At 39.5% G+C, this 17,458-nt stretch overlaps 1 protein-coding gene across 2 annotated transcripts in view; it reads left to right on the plus strand.

Annotated features, from left to right (window-relative positions):
* MYO1D (myosin ID) overlaps positions 1-17,458 on the plus strand; it is a 340,193-nt gene that overhangs the window by 129,368 nt on the left and 193,367 nt on the right. For both annotated transcript variants that reach the window (XM_004747082.2, XM_004747083.3), the window contains one exon: positions 11,322-11,488. In XM_004747082.2, the coding sequence (XP_004747139.1) occupies positions 11,322-11,488 (167 nt within the window). The remainder of the gene's footprint in view (positions 1-11,321; positions 11,489-17,458) is intronic.

The following is a 17,458-nucleotide window of genomic DNA, read 5'->3' on the forward strand; positions in this document are numbered from 1 at the left end:
CCAGAAATAAGTATTCCATTTCCAAAAAAGGTGCTGGATAGGAGGTAGTCAGCTAACCCGGCAGTCTCTGCTGCGGCTTCCCAATTTGTGTGTCTGTGGTGGAGGAGGGGTGAGGGAAAGCAGCCTCTCAGCCCCAGAAAAGGCAGGAAGGTGGAGGGGAGGGGAGCCACGAAGGAGAATGTTACTTTTTAAAAATACAAAATTGTATGATAGAAATAATCTAAATAATTGCTACTCACCATAAATGTAAATAGACTAACAAGACTAGATGGAAAGTGTAGCTATAGGCTTCGTCCAGGAGATTCCTAAACACCACTGTGCAGAACGATGAAAAACAAAGCCCTTCTCCCCAAAGACAATTAAAAGCCATATTAATGTGAGAGAATAGAATTTAAGAAAAAAAGTATTAATACAGGTAAAGAGACTCCTAACAATCCAATAAAAATACCCAAGACAATAAAGCCACTTGGAAATAGGTACCTAATAATATAGCCGTTGTTTGACTACATCCATAGTATTATCCATTATGTTACATGTTACATCCATAATGCTACATATTATGGCCGACATCCATAAAGCAAAAAAAAGAAAAGGACCTGAAAAAAAGTTTTTTTAAGGCAAAATGGACAAGTCCACAATCCTTGTGGGAGATTTTTTTTTTTTAAGATTTTATTTATTTACTTATTTGACAGAGACACAGAGAGAAAGCACACAAGCAGGCAGAGCAGAAGGCAGAGAGAGAAGCAGGCTCCCTGCCAAGCAAGGAGCCTGATCTGGGACTCGATCCCAGAACCTTCGGATCATGACCTGAGCCGAAGGCAGCAGCTTAACCGACTGAGCCACCCAGGCGCCCCCTTATGGGAGATTTTAAGCCAACTGTACTAGAGACTGATATTTGAAGCAGACAAAATCCTTAGTAAGAATGCGAAAGCATTGAAAACCAAATATAAACTTTAGTAAATCAAAAGAACACTGCACCCAGGAAATAGGAAATACATATTCCTTTCAAGTATGTATAGAACATTTCCAAGAATTGACTACATGCTAGATCTCAAAGGAAGTCTTAACCATTTTAACAAACATATACATACATACGGTCTCCATCTTCACAGCAAGTAAAATAAAAAGCAGCATTAGTTTTTTTTTAATATGCTTGGGAACTTGAGATAACCCTAGATAACCTCTCCTAGATAACCCACAGGCTGAAGAGGAAATCACAATGGAAACTATAAAACATCTGGATCTATATGACAAAAGAATTTATTAAAATCTGTAGAATACTGCTGAAGTGGTCCACTTGTTATACCTTTATTTAAAAAAAAAAAAAAAGAAAGTAAGTAAATGAGTTAGGGGCACCTGGGTGGTTCAGTTAGTTAAGCATCTACCTTCAACTCAGGTCATGTTCTTAGGGTCCTGGGATCAAGCCCTGCATTGCCTTCCTGCTCGTGGAGAGTCTGCTTCTCCCTCTCCCTGTGCCTGCACTCTCTCTTACTAACTCTCTCAAATAAATAAAATCTTAAAAAACAAAAAAGTAAATGAGTTAAGTTCACCTCTTCATTCAAGAAGCCAGAAAAAGAATTCCAAAGAAGAAAATCTAAAGAAAGAAAATAATAACATTTAAATAGCAAAAAATAAAATAGGTTAAAAAAAACCTTTAATGAAACTGATAAGAAGAAACGGCAGTATTATGAATGAAAAAGGGAAGTGACTTCATATATACGAGATTTTAAAAGGCATAGAATATTGTAAACAACTATATGGCAGTGAATTTGAAAAATTAGTTTTCTAGAAAAATATGTTGTCAAAATTAACTCAAGAAGACACAGAAAATCTGAATAAATTAGTCATCTTAAAGAGTCTAAATCACTCATCAGGATTCTGCCTTCTCTCAGCTCTGCCAGAAACCCAAGGCCCAGATGGTTTTGCAGATACATTTTATAAATCCTTCAATAAGCCAATAATCCCTATTATATATAAACTGCTTGGGAGTGTAGTACAAAGAGAGGCCACTACCCAACCCATTTTATGAGATTAATATTACCTTCATAGTAGGTTAATACAAGAAAATAAAATTAGTTCAGTTTCACCTAGGAACATAGGAAGATCTTAAAAATACATATGAGTAGTGCATTTGCTAGGAACATGGTGAAGAAAGTGTCTACTAAAATCGATTGAAAACAACTGAATGTTAGGTGAAACATAAAAATCAATTTATGAATGCAACTATGAACTAATAAGAAAGTAAGGAATATGTAGGCCTAGGAATGAGTGAAGGCCGAAGTTAGGGGAAAAATAATATGCTGTCTCTCTGAGGATTTAGTAAAGTAGGTAACTGTGAGTATAAGTATTCAAGGCTGGGTGCTCCAAGTGAAGCCCAGGCCCTGGCCAAACTAGTGTGTCTAATAAGAGATCCCATTCTCGCACACGCACGTGCACACACCATACACAGGTCTCCGAAGGGCCACATTGTCAGAGGGATACATCTAGAATGAACTAGAAATAATCCTTCATTATTTGAGAGAAAAACTGCTGGTCTTGGTCCTTGGCAGTGAGCCATGGTGGGGGTATGAGAATTTATAATCATAAGCCAGTTTTTATGAGGTTTTCAGTCCAAATTCATATTACCTGGGTGATCTAAAAAGCTTGCCCCAACAATTTAGTTTAAAGTGGTCCAAGCCTGGTATTATCCCCAGGTATCTGATAGAAGCAAGAATTAAGAATTCCTACACACATAAATTACGTACCATGTGCAAGAGTCAGATTAAGCAAGATTCAGAGTCATGAAAACTTAGAGTGGAATTGTTAGAAACAGAATATAAGAATGTTTAATATGTTTTAAGAAATCAAAGGCCTAAAAATATGAGAAAGAGCAAGTAACTGGGCAATTGATAGAAATAAAAACTAAAATTAAAAAACAGATAGGTGGGGTACCTGGGTGGTTCAGTGGGTTAAAGCCTTCGGCTCAGGTCATGATCCCAGGGTTGTGGGATCGAGTCCCGCATCTTGTCGGGCTCCCTGCTTGGCAGGGAGCCTGCTTCCTCCTCTCTCTTTGCCTGCCTTTCTGCCTACTTGTGATCTCTGTCTGTCAAATAAATAAAATCTTAAAAACAAAAACAAAACAGATAGGTTTAGCATCAGTTTATATAAAGCTGAAGAGAATAGAGAAATGAAAGAAAAAATAAAGGAAATTATCCAAGATTCTACTTAGACCAAGAAATTAAATAAAAAGAGATAATATTAAGAGACATAAGGATAAATGAAAAGGTCTAATGCATATCTAATCAGGTACCCAAGGAAAGGAGAGGATGGATAGAGCAATATTGGAAAATATATTGCTGAGAATTTCACCAGTAATGAAAGATAACACTTTGTGGAATCAGAAAGTCTAGTATATCCCAAGCTGGAAAAATTACAAGAAATCTGCATCTAATAACATTGTGAAATCCCGGAACATCAAAGACCAAGAAAATGCATTAAAAGCAGATTTTCTTAAAAGAATAAGAGGCTGAGAAAAAAGAACTGTAAACCAAAATTCTGTCCCAAGAGTATATGTTTTTCAAGAACAGAGACAGTAGGGGCACCTGGGTGGCTCAGTCAGTTAAGCATCTGACTCTTGATCTCAGCTCAGGTCTTGGTCTCAGGATTGTGAGTTCGACCCCTGCATTGGGCTCTGTGCTGGGTGTGGAGCCTACTTAAGGAAACAAAGATACAATAAAGAATTTTTCTGAAAAGAAAAAAGAATTAAAAGCACCCTAGAGGAATTCTAAAGGATATATGCATCAGGCCAGAGGAAGAGTATATAAAATGAAAGCCTGAAATGCAAAAAAACAGGGCAAAGAAGTGGTAAAGGTAGATGCATATATATAAACTGGAAAATAACATTTTATTGGTAAAAATACAGATTAGAATTAAATAGCACAACAGTAGTCCTGTGATTCTGTTTGGCAGTGTTCAAAGCAAGTTAAATGGGTGAATGTCTAAATACAGTGTCTTTTGGCTACTACATATGCCAGTTGGTATACTTTCACAAATAATGTTTTCCATAAAATATAGAGAGAAACAGGTTAAAACATGCAAGAGAATGAGATCAGTATTAACTTTCACAGTTTAACCTTTATAAGACACTTGAATTTGTCAAATTTAGGATTTCTTAGGCTGAGTCAGTCTAGATATTTATAAATGAGAGAGGAGGTGGCATTTATAAATTGAGGCAGAATGCTGATTAAATATAGAGAAAGTATTTCCACTGGATTCCTTAACTAAAGATTTTATACTACTAAACAGGTTGGAAGGGCATTTCCCCAACCCTTAGTTGGTCGTGAGTGTCTAATCCAGTGTTCACACTTCATGTGCAAATCAGTTAATATTGGTAAAATTCCACTAAGCTGGTTTCTGTTGAGTGAAGTTACTTATACTAGTCAAATGATACCTTATACAAAGCTTGCTTTGCCCACATAATTGTATGAGTTACTGAGTTCTAAATATCTCTAAATTTACACTATAATTTTCTATTTGACCCAAAGATCATTTAGAAATATATTTCTTAATTTCCAAATTTAAATTTTTAAAATTATCTTTTTGCTCTTGATATCTAGCTTAATCTCATTTGTTTAGGGGATATATTCTATGTGATTTCAGTCCTTAGAAATTTGTTCAAGTTTTCTTATCTATATGCTTTGTTTATATATATATATATATATATATATATATATATATATATATATAAATAATTTGCTTTATACTCTATACACATCTATCAGGTTAAGTCTGCTACTTATATCATTACCCGATTTTTCTGCATTCTTACTAATGTCTTTGTTTTGTCAATGCCAAAATTTGACAAAATCTGATTCTGAATTTGTCTACTTTTCCTTGTTGTACCTTCTGTTTTTGGCTCTACATAGTCTAAGAATTTATTTAGGCTTATTTCTTTTTTTTTTTTAATATTTTATTTATTTATTTGATAGAGAACACAAGTAGGCAGAGAGGCAGGCAGAGAGAGAGAGAGAAGCAGGCTCTGCACTGAGCAGAGAGCCCGATGCGGGGCTCGATCCCAGGGTCCTGGGATCATGACCTGGGCCGAAGGCAGAGGCTTTAACCCCTCTGAGCCACCCAGGCGCCCCTATTTAGGCTTATTTCAAGTTAGAACTATTATTTCTTCCTTGTGTTTGAGTTATCTCTCATTATGATATGCCTTGCTATTTCTGTAGTGTTTGTTGCCTTAAAGCCAGCTTTGCATGAATAAAATAGTTACACCACCTTCTTTGTGGCCAGGGTTTGCATGGTAGATCTTTTTCCACCCTTGGACTTTCAGCCTTTCCATATCCTTATGTTTCAAGTATGTGCCTATTAAGCAGTGTATAGTAAGATCTGTTTTTTTATGTAAGCTGACGATCTTTGTCTTTTGAATACATCGTTTAGTTCATTACTCTACATTACTTTTAATGTAGTTTCTATATGTTGCATTTAAATCAACTGTCTCATTAGTGCTTTCTCTTTGAGGTTGTTTATTTTTTTCTTTCCTTTGTAACCTTCTTTTCAATTGGTCATTCTGGGCAAAAGGTAAACAAAATTCTGTTTCTTCTGCTTGACAATATTAAACCTCCGTTAAATTTCTACCTCTGTTCCTAGAATTAACACAGTAAGATGCCTATCAACAATATTACTATACAGCACTGCTTATGATAAAAATTACCCCTTTTTGTAAGTTACATCTCTGCTGGGAGAATAAGAATTGTCTGATGGGGATGACATACTTGGTCTTCCCTGAGTATAGGGACTCATGTAGTAAGCATGTCCCTTTGAGGACCCTGGATGCTATGTCTTCAGACCTATTTTAAGGGATATTGGGTACTCTGGAGCATGAGGCTTTTAAACCAAGGGCACTTTCCATACCCTCTCAATGTGGATCTTATTTCTTTGCCCCTAAGCTGTCACCTGACTGTTGTGTGGACAGCTGCAAGGGCTATGACACTTCCCTTGGCAAGCCATGTCTTTGTCCTGAGTAGACATGTGCCAGGTGTGGCCTATGAATCTTTTGAGGCAGAATGTAACCCTCTGACCCCTGACACTCAGTGTTGCAATTATTTTTTATTATTCCCTTTGTTATTTTGGAAGATTTATATCATAATATTGTTTTGGTGGTTATTTGATCATAATTCCATTCTTAAATATAAAAAATCTAATATTATTTGGTACTTTTACCTCCTTGGAAAATGGAAGGTCCATAAAACATTTTTATTGCTGGGGGGGGATGGGGCATAAGATGTTACAATTCCATTTGCCTTCCTCTCAATTTCTATGCTGTTTTGGTCATGTATTTTAATTGTGTGTGTGTGTGTGTGTCTGTGTGTGTGTGTGTGTGTGTGTGTTTAGCCAGCAAAATGATGACATCATTATCATTGTAGTTACTACTTCGCAGAGTCAGTATCTGTTTAGATCTACTCATTTATCGCTTCTTTTTTCCTCTGTCTGTATCACTGACCTTGCTCTGGGATCATTTTGCTTATGCCTGAATTTCATCCTGTCATATTCAAGGTCTGTTGTTCACAGAGTCTGTGGCTTTGTTTACCTGAAAATATTGTGTACAGTTTTCATTCGTGAAGAATATTTTTGCTGGGTGTAAGATTCTACATTGGCAGTTCTTTCCGCACTTCAAAGATAATACTCCTTTGTCTTCTGGTTTCCAGTGTTTCTTGTGAGAAATCAGCCATCAATCCATGTGTTTCTCCTGAGGTAATGGATCTTTTCTCCTCTGGCTGCTTTTCTTTGGTATTCAGAAGTTTTACTGCAACATTCCTAAGTGTAGTTTTTTGTGTTTTTTTAATCCTGCTCATAATTTGTGGGACTTTTCCATTTGTCACAGTTTGATTGTTTTTCATCAGTTTTACCAAGTTCTTGGCTATTCACTCTTCAAATACTGCTTCTGTCCCTTCTGTCTCCCTCCTTTGGGACTTGAGCTACTCAGACCATCTCGCCGAATCTGCTGTGCCTCTTAACTTCTTCATTTCTGCATTTTTGTCTCTCTGCTTTGTTCTGGGAAATTTCTTCCCAGGAATACCTTCAAAGACGGATCCATTGACTTCTCGATTTCCATCACAGTGTTTTTCAGTCCTAGGTTACGCATTTGGTTCAGTTCATTTTTATAGTTTCTGGTTCTAAAAAAAATTCTCAATATTGCCTTTTGTCGTCTTGAGCACAGTAACCAGTTATTTTATTACCTCTGTCTGATAATTCCAATTATCTGGATCCCTGCAGTCTGTTTATTTGGTATATTTTTGCTGTTTCTAATCCTCATTATCTTGGTTCCTTATGTGTCTGGTTAATTTTTATTTTGCTCCCAAATTATATTGGCAAAATTATTTCTAGAAATAACTAGAAACCCAAGTTTATGTCATCTTTCTCTGGTAAAGATTTACCTCAGGCCCTTTTGGGCAGCTAAGAGCACTAGTATTTCAAATAAGCTATTCCAGTTTCAAGTCCCCGTGAGGGCCTGCCTGCTTCTGACTCACACTCATTGCTAGTGGTATCCCAGCCCAAAGTGAGAAGGGTTTGTTTACCCATGACCTCCTTTTCAGGCCCTACTCTCTGATCTCTTTCCTACTAGCCCTATGAGGCTATTAAAACTACTCAGACCCCATCTGCTTTCTTCAGAGTTGGCAGATTCTCCTGGGGAAAAGGAGACATCAAACCTGGAAACCTCCATTGCATCCTCCTCCTCCTAGATTATGGTCCCATCATTTAATTCTCCACTGTCTTTAAGCAGGTGTTTTTTGTGTATTTTAATTGCCTGTCCTAGCTGTCCCCAGCATAAGTGCTTGTTTAAATTACCTAGTCCATCATTACTAAAGTGGAAGTCCTAATACTCTCTTTTCATAAATTAGGTTATTAGGTCCAGAGAGACTTTAACAGAGTTAGCTAAGAGCAGAGACAACAAATGCTCAAGTATCCTGATTCTGTGTGATGCTAATTCTGTTACACCACTGCCAAGTGTACAGATAGATCTAGTAGCATTTTGGTATTTGCTGTGCTCAGTGACACTTCTCGCAGTTTATTTGTCAAGCAGTAAAGGTCTCATATTCCAGGAAACTCGCAGAAAATCCTCAAGTATACAGTACATCCTCCCTGCCTTCCCCATCCCATTAGGTTTGTTTTAGATTTATTTAAACTTTTTTAAAAAGTGAGCCACAATCTCCCCATATGAATCTTCCATCTGAAAACCATTAGATTCATGAGCAAGTGGTTACCTATCACTATTTTCTAAAGTAAGATTCTGCTTGTACTTTATAATAATAGCACATCTCTGCTTAATACCTAAGCCAGGGATTAGTGTTTCAGAAGAAGAAAGAAGTATCAGTTGTCTACTAATACATAACATGTCACCCTAAAATGTAGTGCCTAGAACAACAGCAATTTATTGTGTGTCTCATGATTTGATGGGTTGACCAGCCAGTTCTGCTGGTCTCACTGGGGCACACCAAATGGACAGGTGTAGTCAGCCGAGACTGGATGGTCTAAATGCCATGACTGGCTGAATGACTGGAGAACTTGGCCTCTTTCTTCTTTTAGTTTTTAGTCCTGGGTTTCTTCACGTGATGGAAGAAGTGTTCTAAAAGTTCACAGCACCTCAAGGCTGAGTCTCCACGAGTAACCCAGTATCACTTCCACCATATTCTTTTGGTTAAGACAAGTCACAGGGCCAGCCCTGATCCCAGGAGTAGGGTGGAAAATTCACCTCTTGCTGGGAGGTGCAGCAAAATATCATGGTCCTGTCTTTAAAGCTGCTCCACTGTGATGAAAAAAGGCAGGTGTGGTAGGCAGAATAATGGCCTCTGCATTTCAACACCAGTTCTCAGACACTGATGGACAGAGTGTCCTACAATTCAGATCAGTTCTAATACTAACTACCTAGAACAGCCAGATGAAGAGATGTACCCAGTAACAAGATCAGGCAGGTCTGGACATTTGGAGACCAAGAGCTTCTCTTTCCAAAGAGATGGGTTATATCACACCACCCCCCCGCCCAGTACACTGATATGTTCATCAACCAGAAAGCTCTTTGGAGCCACGGTATCTGAGTTGTTTTTTGTTTTGTTTTGTTTTTAAATAAGGGTTTTAATTACATAAGCATGATTGGTTAAATCATTAGCCCATGATTGGACTCAACTTCCAGCCTTCCCTCCGTGGAGTTTAGGCTGCTAAAAGTCCCATCTCTAATCCTGTAAAGGGTTTTTGTAATGTTCACCCCCCATCCTAAATTTGTGTGGGAACTGGGCAGGAGTTACTACATTAGTATAACCAAGACAGTCTTACCACTGAAGAAATTCCAGAGGTTTTAGAAGTTCTATCTAGGGACCTGTGACAAAGTCCAGATGGAGAGAGAGAGATTTTATTTTATTATTATTATTATTCTACAGCCTCCTAAGGTTGTCCATGCCCTAATCCCCAGAACTTGTAACCATGTTATGTGCATGGCAAGGTAGAATGAAGTTAAGTTTACTGATTTCTGAATTTAAAGAGATTATCCTGCATTATCCAGGTAGGGCCTTTGTAAATTTAAGAGTCCTTCAAAGGAAAAGAGGAATGCAGAAGAGTCAGAACCAGGGAGACAGTATCATCTGAAAGACTTACCAGGCCATTACTGGCGTTCAAGATGGGAGGAGACCACAGGCCAAGAAATGTGGGCAGCCTCTAGGAGCTGGAAAAGATAAGAAAGTGGGTTCTCCTTAAGAGTCTCTAGACGATCAGAGCCCTGCTGACACCTGCATTTTTAGCCCAGTGAGACCCATCTCAAACTGCGGACCTCCAGAGTTCTGTGGTTTAAGCCAAAATAAATTTGTGGTGTTATAGAAGACTCCTCTGTGCTTCAGAGCCCAAGTATAACACAAAGACCGAGTTTGGGATAAAGAGGAGAGAGAGCTTTCTTGCTTCACGGGGCAAAGGTGGCTGCACAAGCCATGGCCTTCAAAAACCGCAAGCCCTTAGGGAGGAGGGGCCTGGAGTGGTTTATAGGGAAATAGAGGATCCAGCGGGTTTTGACTGGAACTGTGTAGGCGCTACCAGCCTCCTGCATCACGTCTTTAGGGTGGTACCGGTTCCTGAAACAAAAGCCTAAGAGGAGTGGAGGGGAGCTTTATGGAAGAGAGGAAAAAGAGTACTGCTAAATTGAGCTTGGCTGAAGCATTAGTGCAGCCATTTTGATTTTTGTTCAACTTTGTGCTCTTAAGCGGTTTCTGTGGTAATCCACTGTGGCAGCAATAGGAAACGAACACAGCAGGGTCTAGAAAAAGGGAAAAAGTGGCATTTTTTCCATCACAGAAAGCAGCATGATAAATCTGTCCTTGGAGCTTCCTGTGTAGATGTTGAAAACTCACTCTGTTCAGAATGCAGGTAACTTCACATTCTTTAAATCTCTCCTACTTCTTAAATTATTTACTACTTCTTTTTACCACCAGCCCTCATTAGAGCTCAAAATGGCCTCATTATCTACAGAGGACTCTGTCTCTTAATTAAAGGGAATCTGTGGGTCTGATAGGTAATAGATGAGAGAAGGGACAGTAACTCTTTGCTCAGGTAAGTAGGATTCATTTGACCTCCTTGATTTCTCCAGTGAGAATGTGTTACCTTCAGCAAACCAGGATCCATCTTACACAGGCACAGTTTTATATTTAAAAGGAATTGTGATCTAATACATGGTATAAAACTTAATTGGCCCCGAGGGAGGGATTTCTTGGTAGGCTCTTGCTTTGAGTCAGTGACACCTACAGGATGTTTTGTGACTTCTCTACTTGTAAATTTTAATCTCTTTTTCAAAAGCACAAAATAATGTGATGATGATGGTGATGGTGATGGCGGTGGTGGCCATGATGGTGGTGGTGGCCATGATGGTGGCTGACACTTATGGAGCACTTACTGTGTGCCAGGGCTGTGCTTACATTTTATGTTCTTCATTGCAGGTCATCTATTATCATGGCTCCTGCCTCTTTCTACTAAATTACTCTTTCCATTCCTTTTTAACCATCTTTCCATAAATACACATAAACTCAATGTTTATACATCTCAATTATTTGCTCCTTGGTTTTATCCCCTTTCTGCAGTTCCTATGAATTCTAAAATCTAATAAATCAAAATTTTAGCTAGATGCACAAGCACTCCCAATCTTGAAGGGAAAGGAAGAATAACTACTTTATCCACAAGTATATGTCTGAGAAATTAGAGGCACTGAGCTTAATTTGACACAATTAACACTAATTACATGTTAGAGTCCTTAGTTTGGGATTTTTCTCCAGTGAAACTTACCATTTACTGATTTATTTCTTTAGGAGCCGTATTATGTACGTTGCATCAAACCCAATGACAAGAAATCCCCACAGATATTTGATTATGAGCGCTGTAGGCACCAAGTAGAGTATCTTGGACTACTGGAGAACGTGAGGGTGCGGCGAGCAGGGTTTGCCTTCCGGCAAACGTACGAGAAGTTTCTTCACAGGTGAGAACAGACTAAAGAACCCTGTCAAACATGGACAAATCTGGAGTCCTCCCCATGCAGGACAGTGCATCAGGCCATACTAAATAGTCCCAATATTTCTCGAACAAGTAAGAGTTGAGGGAACGCCAACTATGAAAAACTCACTCAGCAGAAGAATCTCCCTGAGTTTATGATTTATGAACGATGAGAAAAGATTTATTCTGTGGGGTAGGGGGGAAATGTGGGCGTTGTAGTTTGGTAAAAAGAACTTGCTTCAGAATCATATCTGGGTTGGAATCCTGAGTATGCCACTCATTTTCTGTGTGAACTTGGGCTAGAACTTTAACATCCTTGACTCTGTTTCTCCATCTGTAAATGAGTTTAATAACACTATCTCATAATGCTGTTTTGGGGAGGATTAAATTAACCTAAGGAGAATAGTTAGGTGCGTGGTACTTAACAGATGTTCAGTTAGTGCTGCTTATCCTTACCAATATTAGTCATTATCATAATGACAAAATATTAAGCAGTTAATCATGGAGACCATGCAGTTGGTCTACCTGGTTTGAATCCTGGCTTTGCCATTTCTTGGCTTTTTGACCATGGGCAAATTACGTTATCTTTCCATGCCTCTGTTTCCTCATGTGTTAAAAAGGGGGGTAATAATAGTAACTATTTTTTAGGGTTGCTGGAGAATTAAATGAGATTCATTGTGTGTATGTGTGTGTGTGTGTGTGTGTATTTATGTATCTATGTATATGTATTATGTATCTATATATGTATCTATATATGTATATATATGTATGTATATATATGCATGTATCTATCTATCTATCTATCTATATATATATGTACCTTAAGCAGTTAGAATGGAACCTAGCATATAGAAGTCATTCAACATATGTAAGCTCTCATTGCTGCTGTTATTTATTGTTGGTAATGATAATGATAGTTGACAACTGGGACTCAAAGTCCCTTTAAGTTCCATCTGTTCATTAATCTAAGAATATTTATTGAACATTTCCTGGGTTCTAGACTACAGATTCCACAGAGTAAGAATAAATAGGTAAAATATTAGATGCTCGGAAGACTGTCTAAGGAGATCATGGTGGCAGGAGGAGCTAGCCACATGACCATCAGCGGGAATAGCAGGTGGGGCAGAGGAACAGTGAGCAGAGGCTCTGTTGTGGTAGTGAGCCTGGTGTGTTAGGTAGCGAGCATAGCCGTATGGTTGGAGGCTGCTCAGTGACAGGGCAGGGGTGTGAGATGAGATCAGAGAGCTGGACAGGGGCCAGATCATGTTGAGTTTTATAATCCAGACTAAACAGTTTAGATTCAGGCTAAATCTGGCAGGAACCCGTTGGTGGGTTTTAAGCGGGGAGCAACGTCATCTTATGGCTATCTGAGAAGATGCTGTGGCTGCTGTGTGAGTAGGAAGCAAGGAGACATTTAGGGATGTTACTGCGGGAGCCTGGGAGAGGGGGCTTCGAACAAGAGAAAATTGTAGATGCAAGGGTAGCAGATGGATTTGGGATACGTTTCAGGGGAAGGTTGAGCAGGCTTCTCATGGGTTGACTAGATAAGAGAGGAACAGAGAGAGGAGTGAAGGATCACAACTCGACTTTAGCATGGGTAAGCGTAGATCATCTGCCGAGATAAGATTGGGTAAGAGAGGCTGGAGGAAGAGGTCATGGAACAGGAGCAAGGATGGAGTCAAGATTTGTCTCTTCACTTCTAGGGTTGAAATGGCTACTAAAAATCTAGGTAGAAATGTTAAGTGAGCTATTAAATACACATATCGGGAGTTCCAGAAAGTAGTGCAGGTTGGAGATAGAGATGCTGAAGTCATTAGTCTAGAGATGACATAGAGAGTCTTAGAACTTTCTACAGAGAAGACAAGGAGGCCCATTCAAGCCTTGAGGTTTGTGTTCTGACATGAAGGAACCACCAAAGAGAAGAAAAGGAGCCACCAATGAGACAGAGGAGATATCAGAAGAAGGTTATGTCACTACCATATCCCACATTGCTGTGCAGTCGAGTAGTCAAGTAAGACACAGGTAGAAGCTCCAGCATTTGATCTGGCAACGTAGAGGCCAAGGGAGAAAAGTCTGGGCAGAGCCCGATTTGAACAGGTTGGGAAGCGAAGTGAGAAGTTGGCTGCCTGTAGACAACTCAAGAATTTGTGCTGTGAACGAGGACAGGGAAGAATGGGAGCAGGAGTGGAATGTGAGGTCAGGAGACACTAGGAAACATACAGAGGGAGAACCCAGAAACACAGGACTGAGGGAGGTCCTTGTCATCATCATAATATCCTTGAGAAGGCAAGGCTCAGAATCCCACGCATAGGTGGGGGGTTTGTCAGTGTCAGGTAGGAGCTGGGACGCTCCCCCCCGCCCCACAGCAACAGGACAAGAGGCAGAGAATATGAATACAGCACAGAAAGGCTCAGAGGTCAGCAGATGGCAAAGATGATGTTCCAATCTGATTGCTTCTGTTTTCTTAACCAAGCATGAGGCAAGGCCAAAACAGGGGAGTGGAGATAGGGAGAGGTGGTGTGGAGGTTTGAGGATAAGTGGCAATACTCATTTTTGGAGAGTGGGAAAGCACAGATTTGTATGGTAGGATTGCCCGTCATGAAGATCCAAGTGTCCTTGTGAGATCTGAGCTTAGCCATGGACAGTGAGACCATCAGCATTATTAGTTTTCTCTGCCAGTGTTCAGCTACTTTTGCACAGCAGTGAAAAGGATTGCACTAAATGGAGATTCTCAGAATGAATAAAGTGCAGTAGCCTTGAAAATTTGAACCTCATTTTACACTAATCAAAAGGTTATGCTCAAAACTGGCCATTTTCCTTATTGAAATCACACTGTTCTTTAGATTTGGTTTTTCATTTGCTTACTGAGGCTGTAGAGTTGGAATGTTTTCATAAGTAGAGATGTTTTTCTTCTGAGTCTCATTTTCAAACAGTGTCAAATTATGTTAGAAGGATTGCTAGTCCATTGTTATTACACTTAGATTTCTAGCAACTGCTCGGTCACAGAATTTGGTTTTTTGTTATCACCCATAAAAAAAAATCAGACATTAAATATTGGAATGAGCTGGGTGGGACTGGGTAACTCTACAATGAGGCTGAACAGAAAATATTTTATCATGAGACAGGGAAAGCCATGGCAAGTAGCTGGGGTAAGAGAATAGTAAGCAAGCCTGACGTGGAGGAGACAAGGAATTAAGGAATTTTGCAAGTGCATCCACATCTTTTACATTCAACTCAGGAGGTTTTTTTTTTTTTTAATATTTTATTTATTTATTTGACAGAGAGAGATCACAGGTAGGTAGAGAGGCTGGCAGAGAGAGAGAGAGAGCGAGGGAAGCAGGCTCCCCGCGGAGCAGAGAGCCCGATGTGGGACTCGATCCCAGAACCCTGAGATCACGACCTGAGCCGAAGGCAGCAGCTTAACCCACTTAGCCACCCAGGCGCCCCAACTCAGGAGGTTTTGGTGTGTTTGTTTCTTGGCATGGGAGACGTGCTGTAAGGATTGGAATTTGTTTTCTAGTACATGCATAAAAATACAATAGAGGAGATTCAAAGGAACCTGTGAATTTCAAATATGGAGGTCTTAGTGACATAAGCGTAAATCCATTCCTACTCCAAGAACATCCCCAAATAATGTAAATTATGTTTCTTTAAAACCAAGAAAATGCACAGCCACACTCTGGAATCAAGAAGGGGCTTGAGTCTTAATGAACTTGGAAATGCGACTCCCTCCCAAGATGTGAAGCAGATGTGAAGACTAAGGTGTAAGCCAAGGTTGCAGTTTTAAGGAAGGACTGCCTTTGCCGCTCAGGAAACCATCCTGAATGTACTATCTCTGTGGAGTTGGCCATGGCTGCAGCACCAGGAGATGGCCGCAATGGCCATAACAAGGGACATGTCAGTGGTTGCAAGGGGGACATCGTAGCCTGATGGCTGACATTCTTGAAGCAAAAGTCACCATGTACAAGAGCCAACCAAGGCCAAGATATACCCAGGAGGGCTCTGTGGAAGTAGACAAGATAGCGGTGAAACATCTAAGAAGTACCAGACCTTGAAGAAGAGACAGTAAACCCAACAGATGCCAAACCTTACCCCCAAGGAACCAGAGCAAGGAGTAAAGGGCATTGGAATAAGCCTATTTAATATTTTCAGAGAGAGAAAGGAAAGAATTATGGTCCTAGACTAGGAATATGAAGTCAGAAAGAATAATTAGAGATTTGGAAAATGAAAATCAGATTAAACACACCTGAAGAGAGCACCGTCCATCAGTAGGAGAATGAATCAGCAATGGGTCACAGACTCACATAGTGGCTGCTAACCAGCATTAAAGGGGGTGACTGGCTGATACAGCGACATGAACGAATAGCACATTGTGTCAACAAAGGATAGTCACCAAAGAATACATACTGTATGCTGCCACTTATAGCAAGTTCGAGAACAGATAGAAGTCAGAACCATGGTCAGTTCTGGAGTGGGGGAACTGGTGGGAAGGGAGAAGGAGGCACTCTCTACAATTAAAGGGATGTTCTGCCTCTTGACAGACTGTCAGTTTGATGGGTATACATTTTTCAAAACTTGTTAAACTCTATACCTAAAAGTGTGTTTTTGACTTTGTGTCAGTTTTACCACAATTTAAAAAATTAAACTAAACCTCTTTTAAAAAGCACATTGGTAAACTGGAAGATCAAGTTGAAGCATTCTTGCCGATGTCATCACAAAGACAGAAATGGGAGAAACTAGAGCTCAGGCAGTATATAAGGTCAGTCCCGGAGTGCCAACAGCCGCTCATGGGAGCACCCAAAGGGAAGGAGAGAGAGAAAAGGGGAGAAGCACTGTTGGAACAGGTAGTGGCCAGGAATTTTCCACAACTGAAAAAAGACAGAAATCTTCAGATCAAAAGAATACACTGAGGGGACATCATATGAATTTTTTAAAAAATGAAACTAAAGTATATTGTGTTCGGTTTTAGAATGTTAGAGATAAAGGGAAATACTTAGAGCTCCTGAGAAAAGACAGAGTACTACCAGGGAATGAGAACCATCAGATGTCAGATTTCTCATTAGCAACATTAGATGCAACTAGACGAAGCAGCAGTATCTTTATGGTGAGAGAGGATGAACTTCATACTTGGAATTTTATTTCACGCCAGGACGCCTGGGTGGCTTAGTCAGTTGAGCGGCCATCTCTTGATTTTGGCTCAGGTCATGCTCTTGGGGTCTGAGGATGGAGCCCTTCATCAGGCTTCATGCTCAGCCGGGAGTCTGCTTGAGGATTCTTTCTCTCTCCCTCTCCATCTCTCTCTTGCTCTCTGCCCCCTCACTCGCAATCTTTCTCTCAAATTAAAAAAAAAAAAATCTTAAACAAAAGAATTTTATTCCATGCCAAATTATTCCAGAAGGTCAGTACAATAAAAATATTTTCTGACATATATGGGCTCAAAAAATTTACCATTCAGAGATGCTCTGAAAAATCTTCTAGACCAAAGGGAAACATAAATGTGGAGGAGAAAAATGGAATGCAAAAAGTAATATTGAACAAATAAAGCAGTGAAACTTTTTGTTAAGTGTAAACATGTATCCGTTGTAAGTGGGAAAAAGTCTTTGGTAAAAATCTGAAACAAAAATGAAAATTGGAGTGAGGAGTACAAAGTAAAGACTTTTGTACTGTTTATGGGAAGGATATAGATGATAATTAACGAAACAGGAAAAAACAAGCATATATTTTCATATAAATATATACTTTTTATATATTAAAATTTTTATTTTTTTATATATATTAAAAATTGTAAGACAGTGTTATTAATGGTGGCTAATGCTTGTGAATTGCTCACTGTATATCCCAGGCACTGTTTTGAGGGCCCTACCTGTAGTGTAGTAGGTAGTAAGTCACTGGAGGGGACAACCAGGTAAGGAGAAGATGGTTCCCCCCATTCTTATGCAGATGAGGAAACAGGCAC

Source organism: Mustela putorius, unplaced genomic scaffold, assembly GCF_011764305.1.
Source record: "Mustela putorius furo isolate JIRA1106 unplaced genomic scaffold, ASM1176430v1.1 tig00003962_pilon_pilon_pilon, whole genome shotgun sequence".
Classification (NCBI taxonomy): Eukaryota; Metazoa; Chordata; class Mammalia; order Carnivora; family Mustelidae; genus Mustela; species Mustela putorius.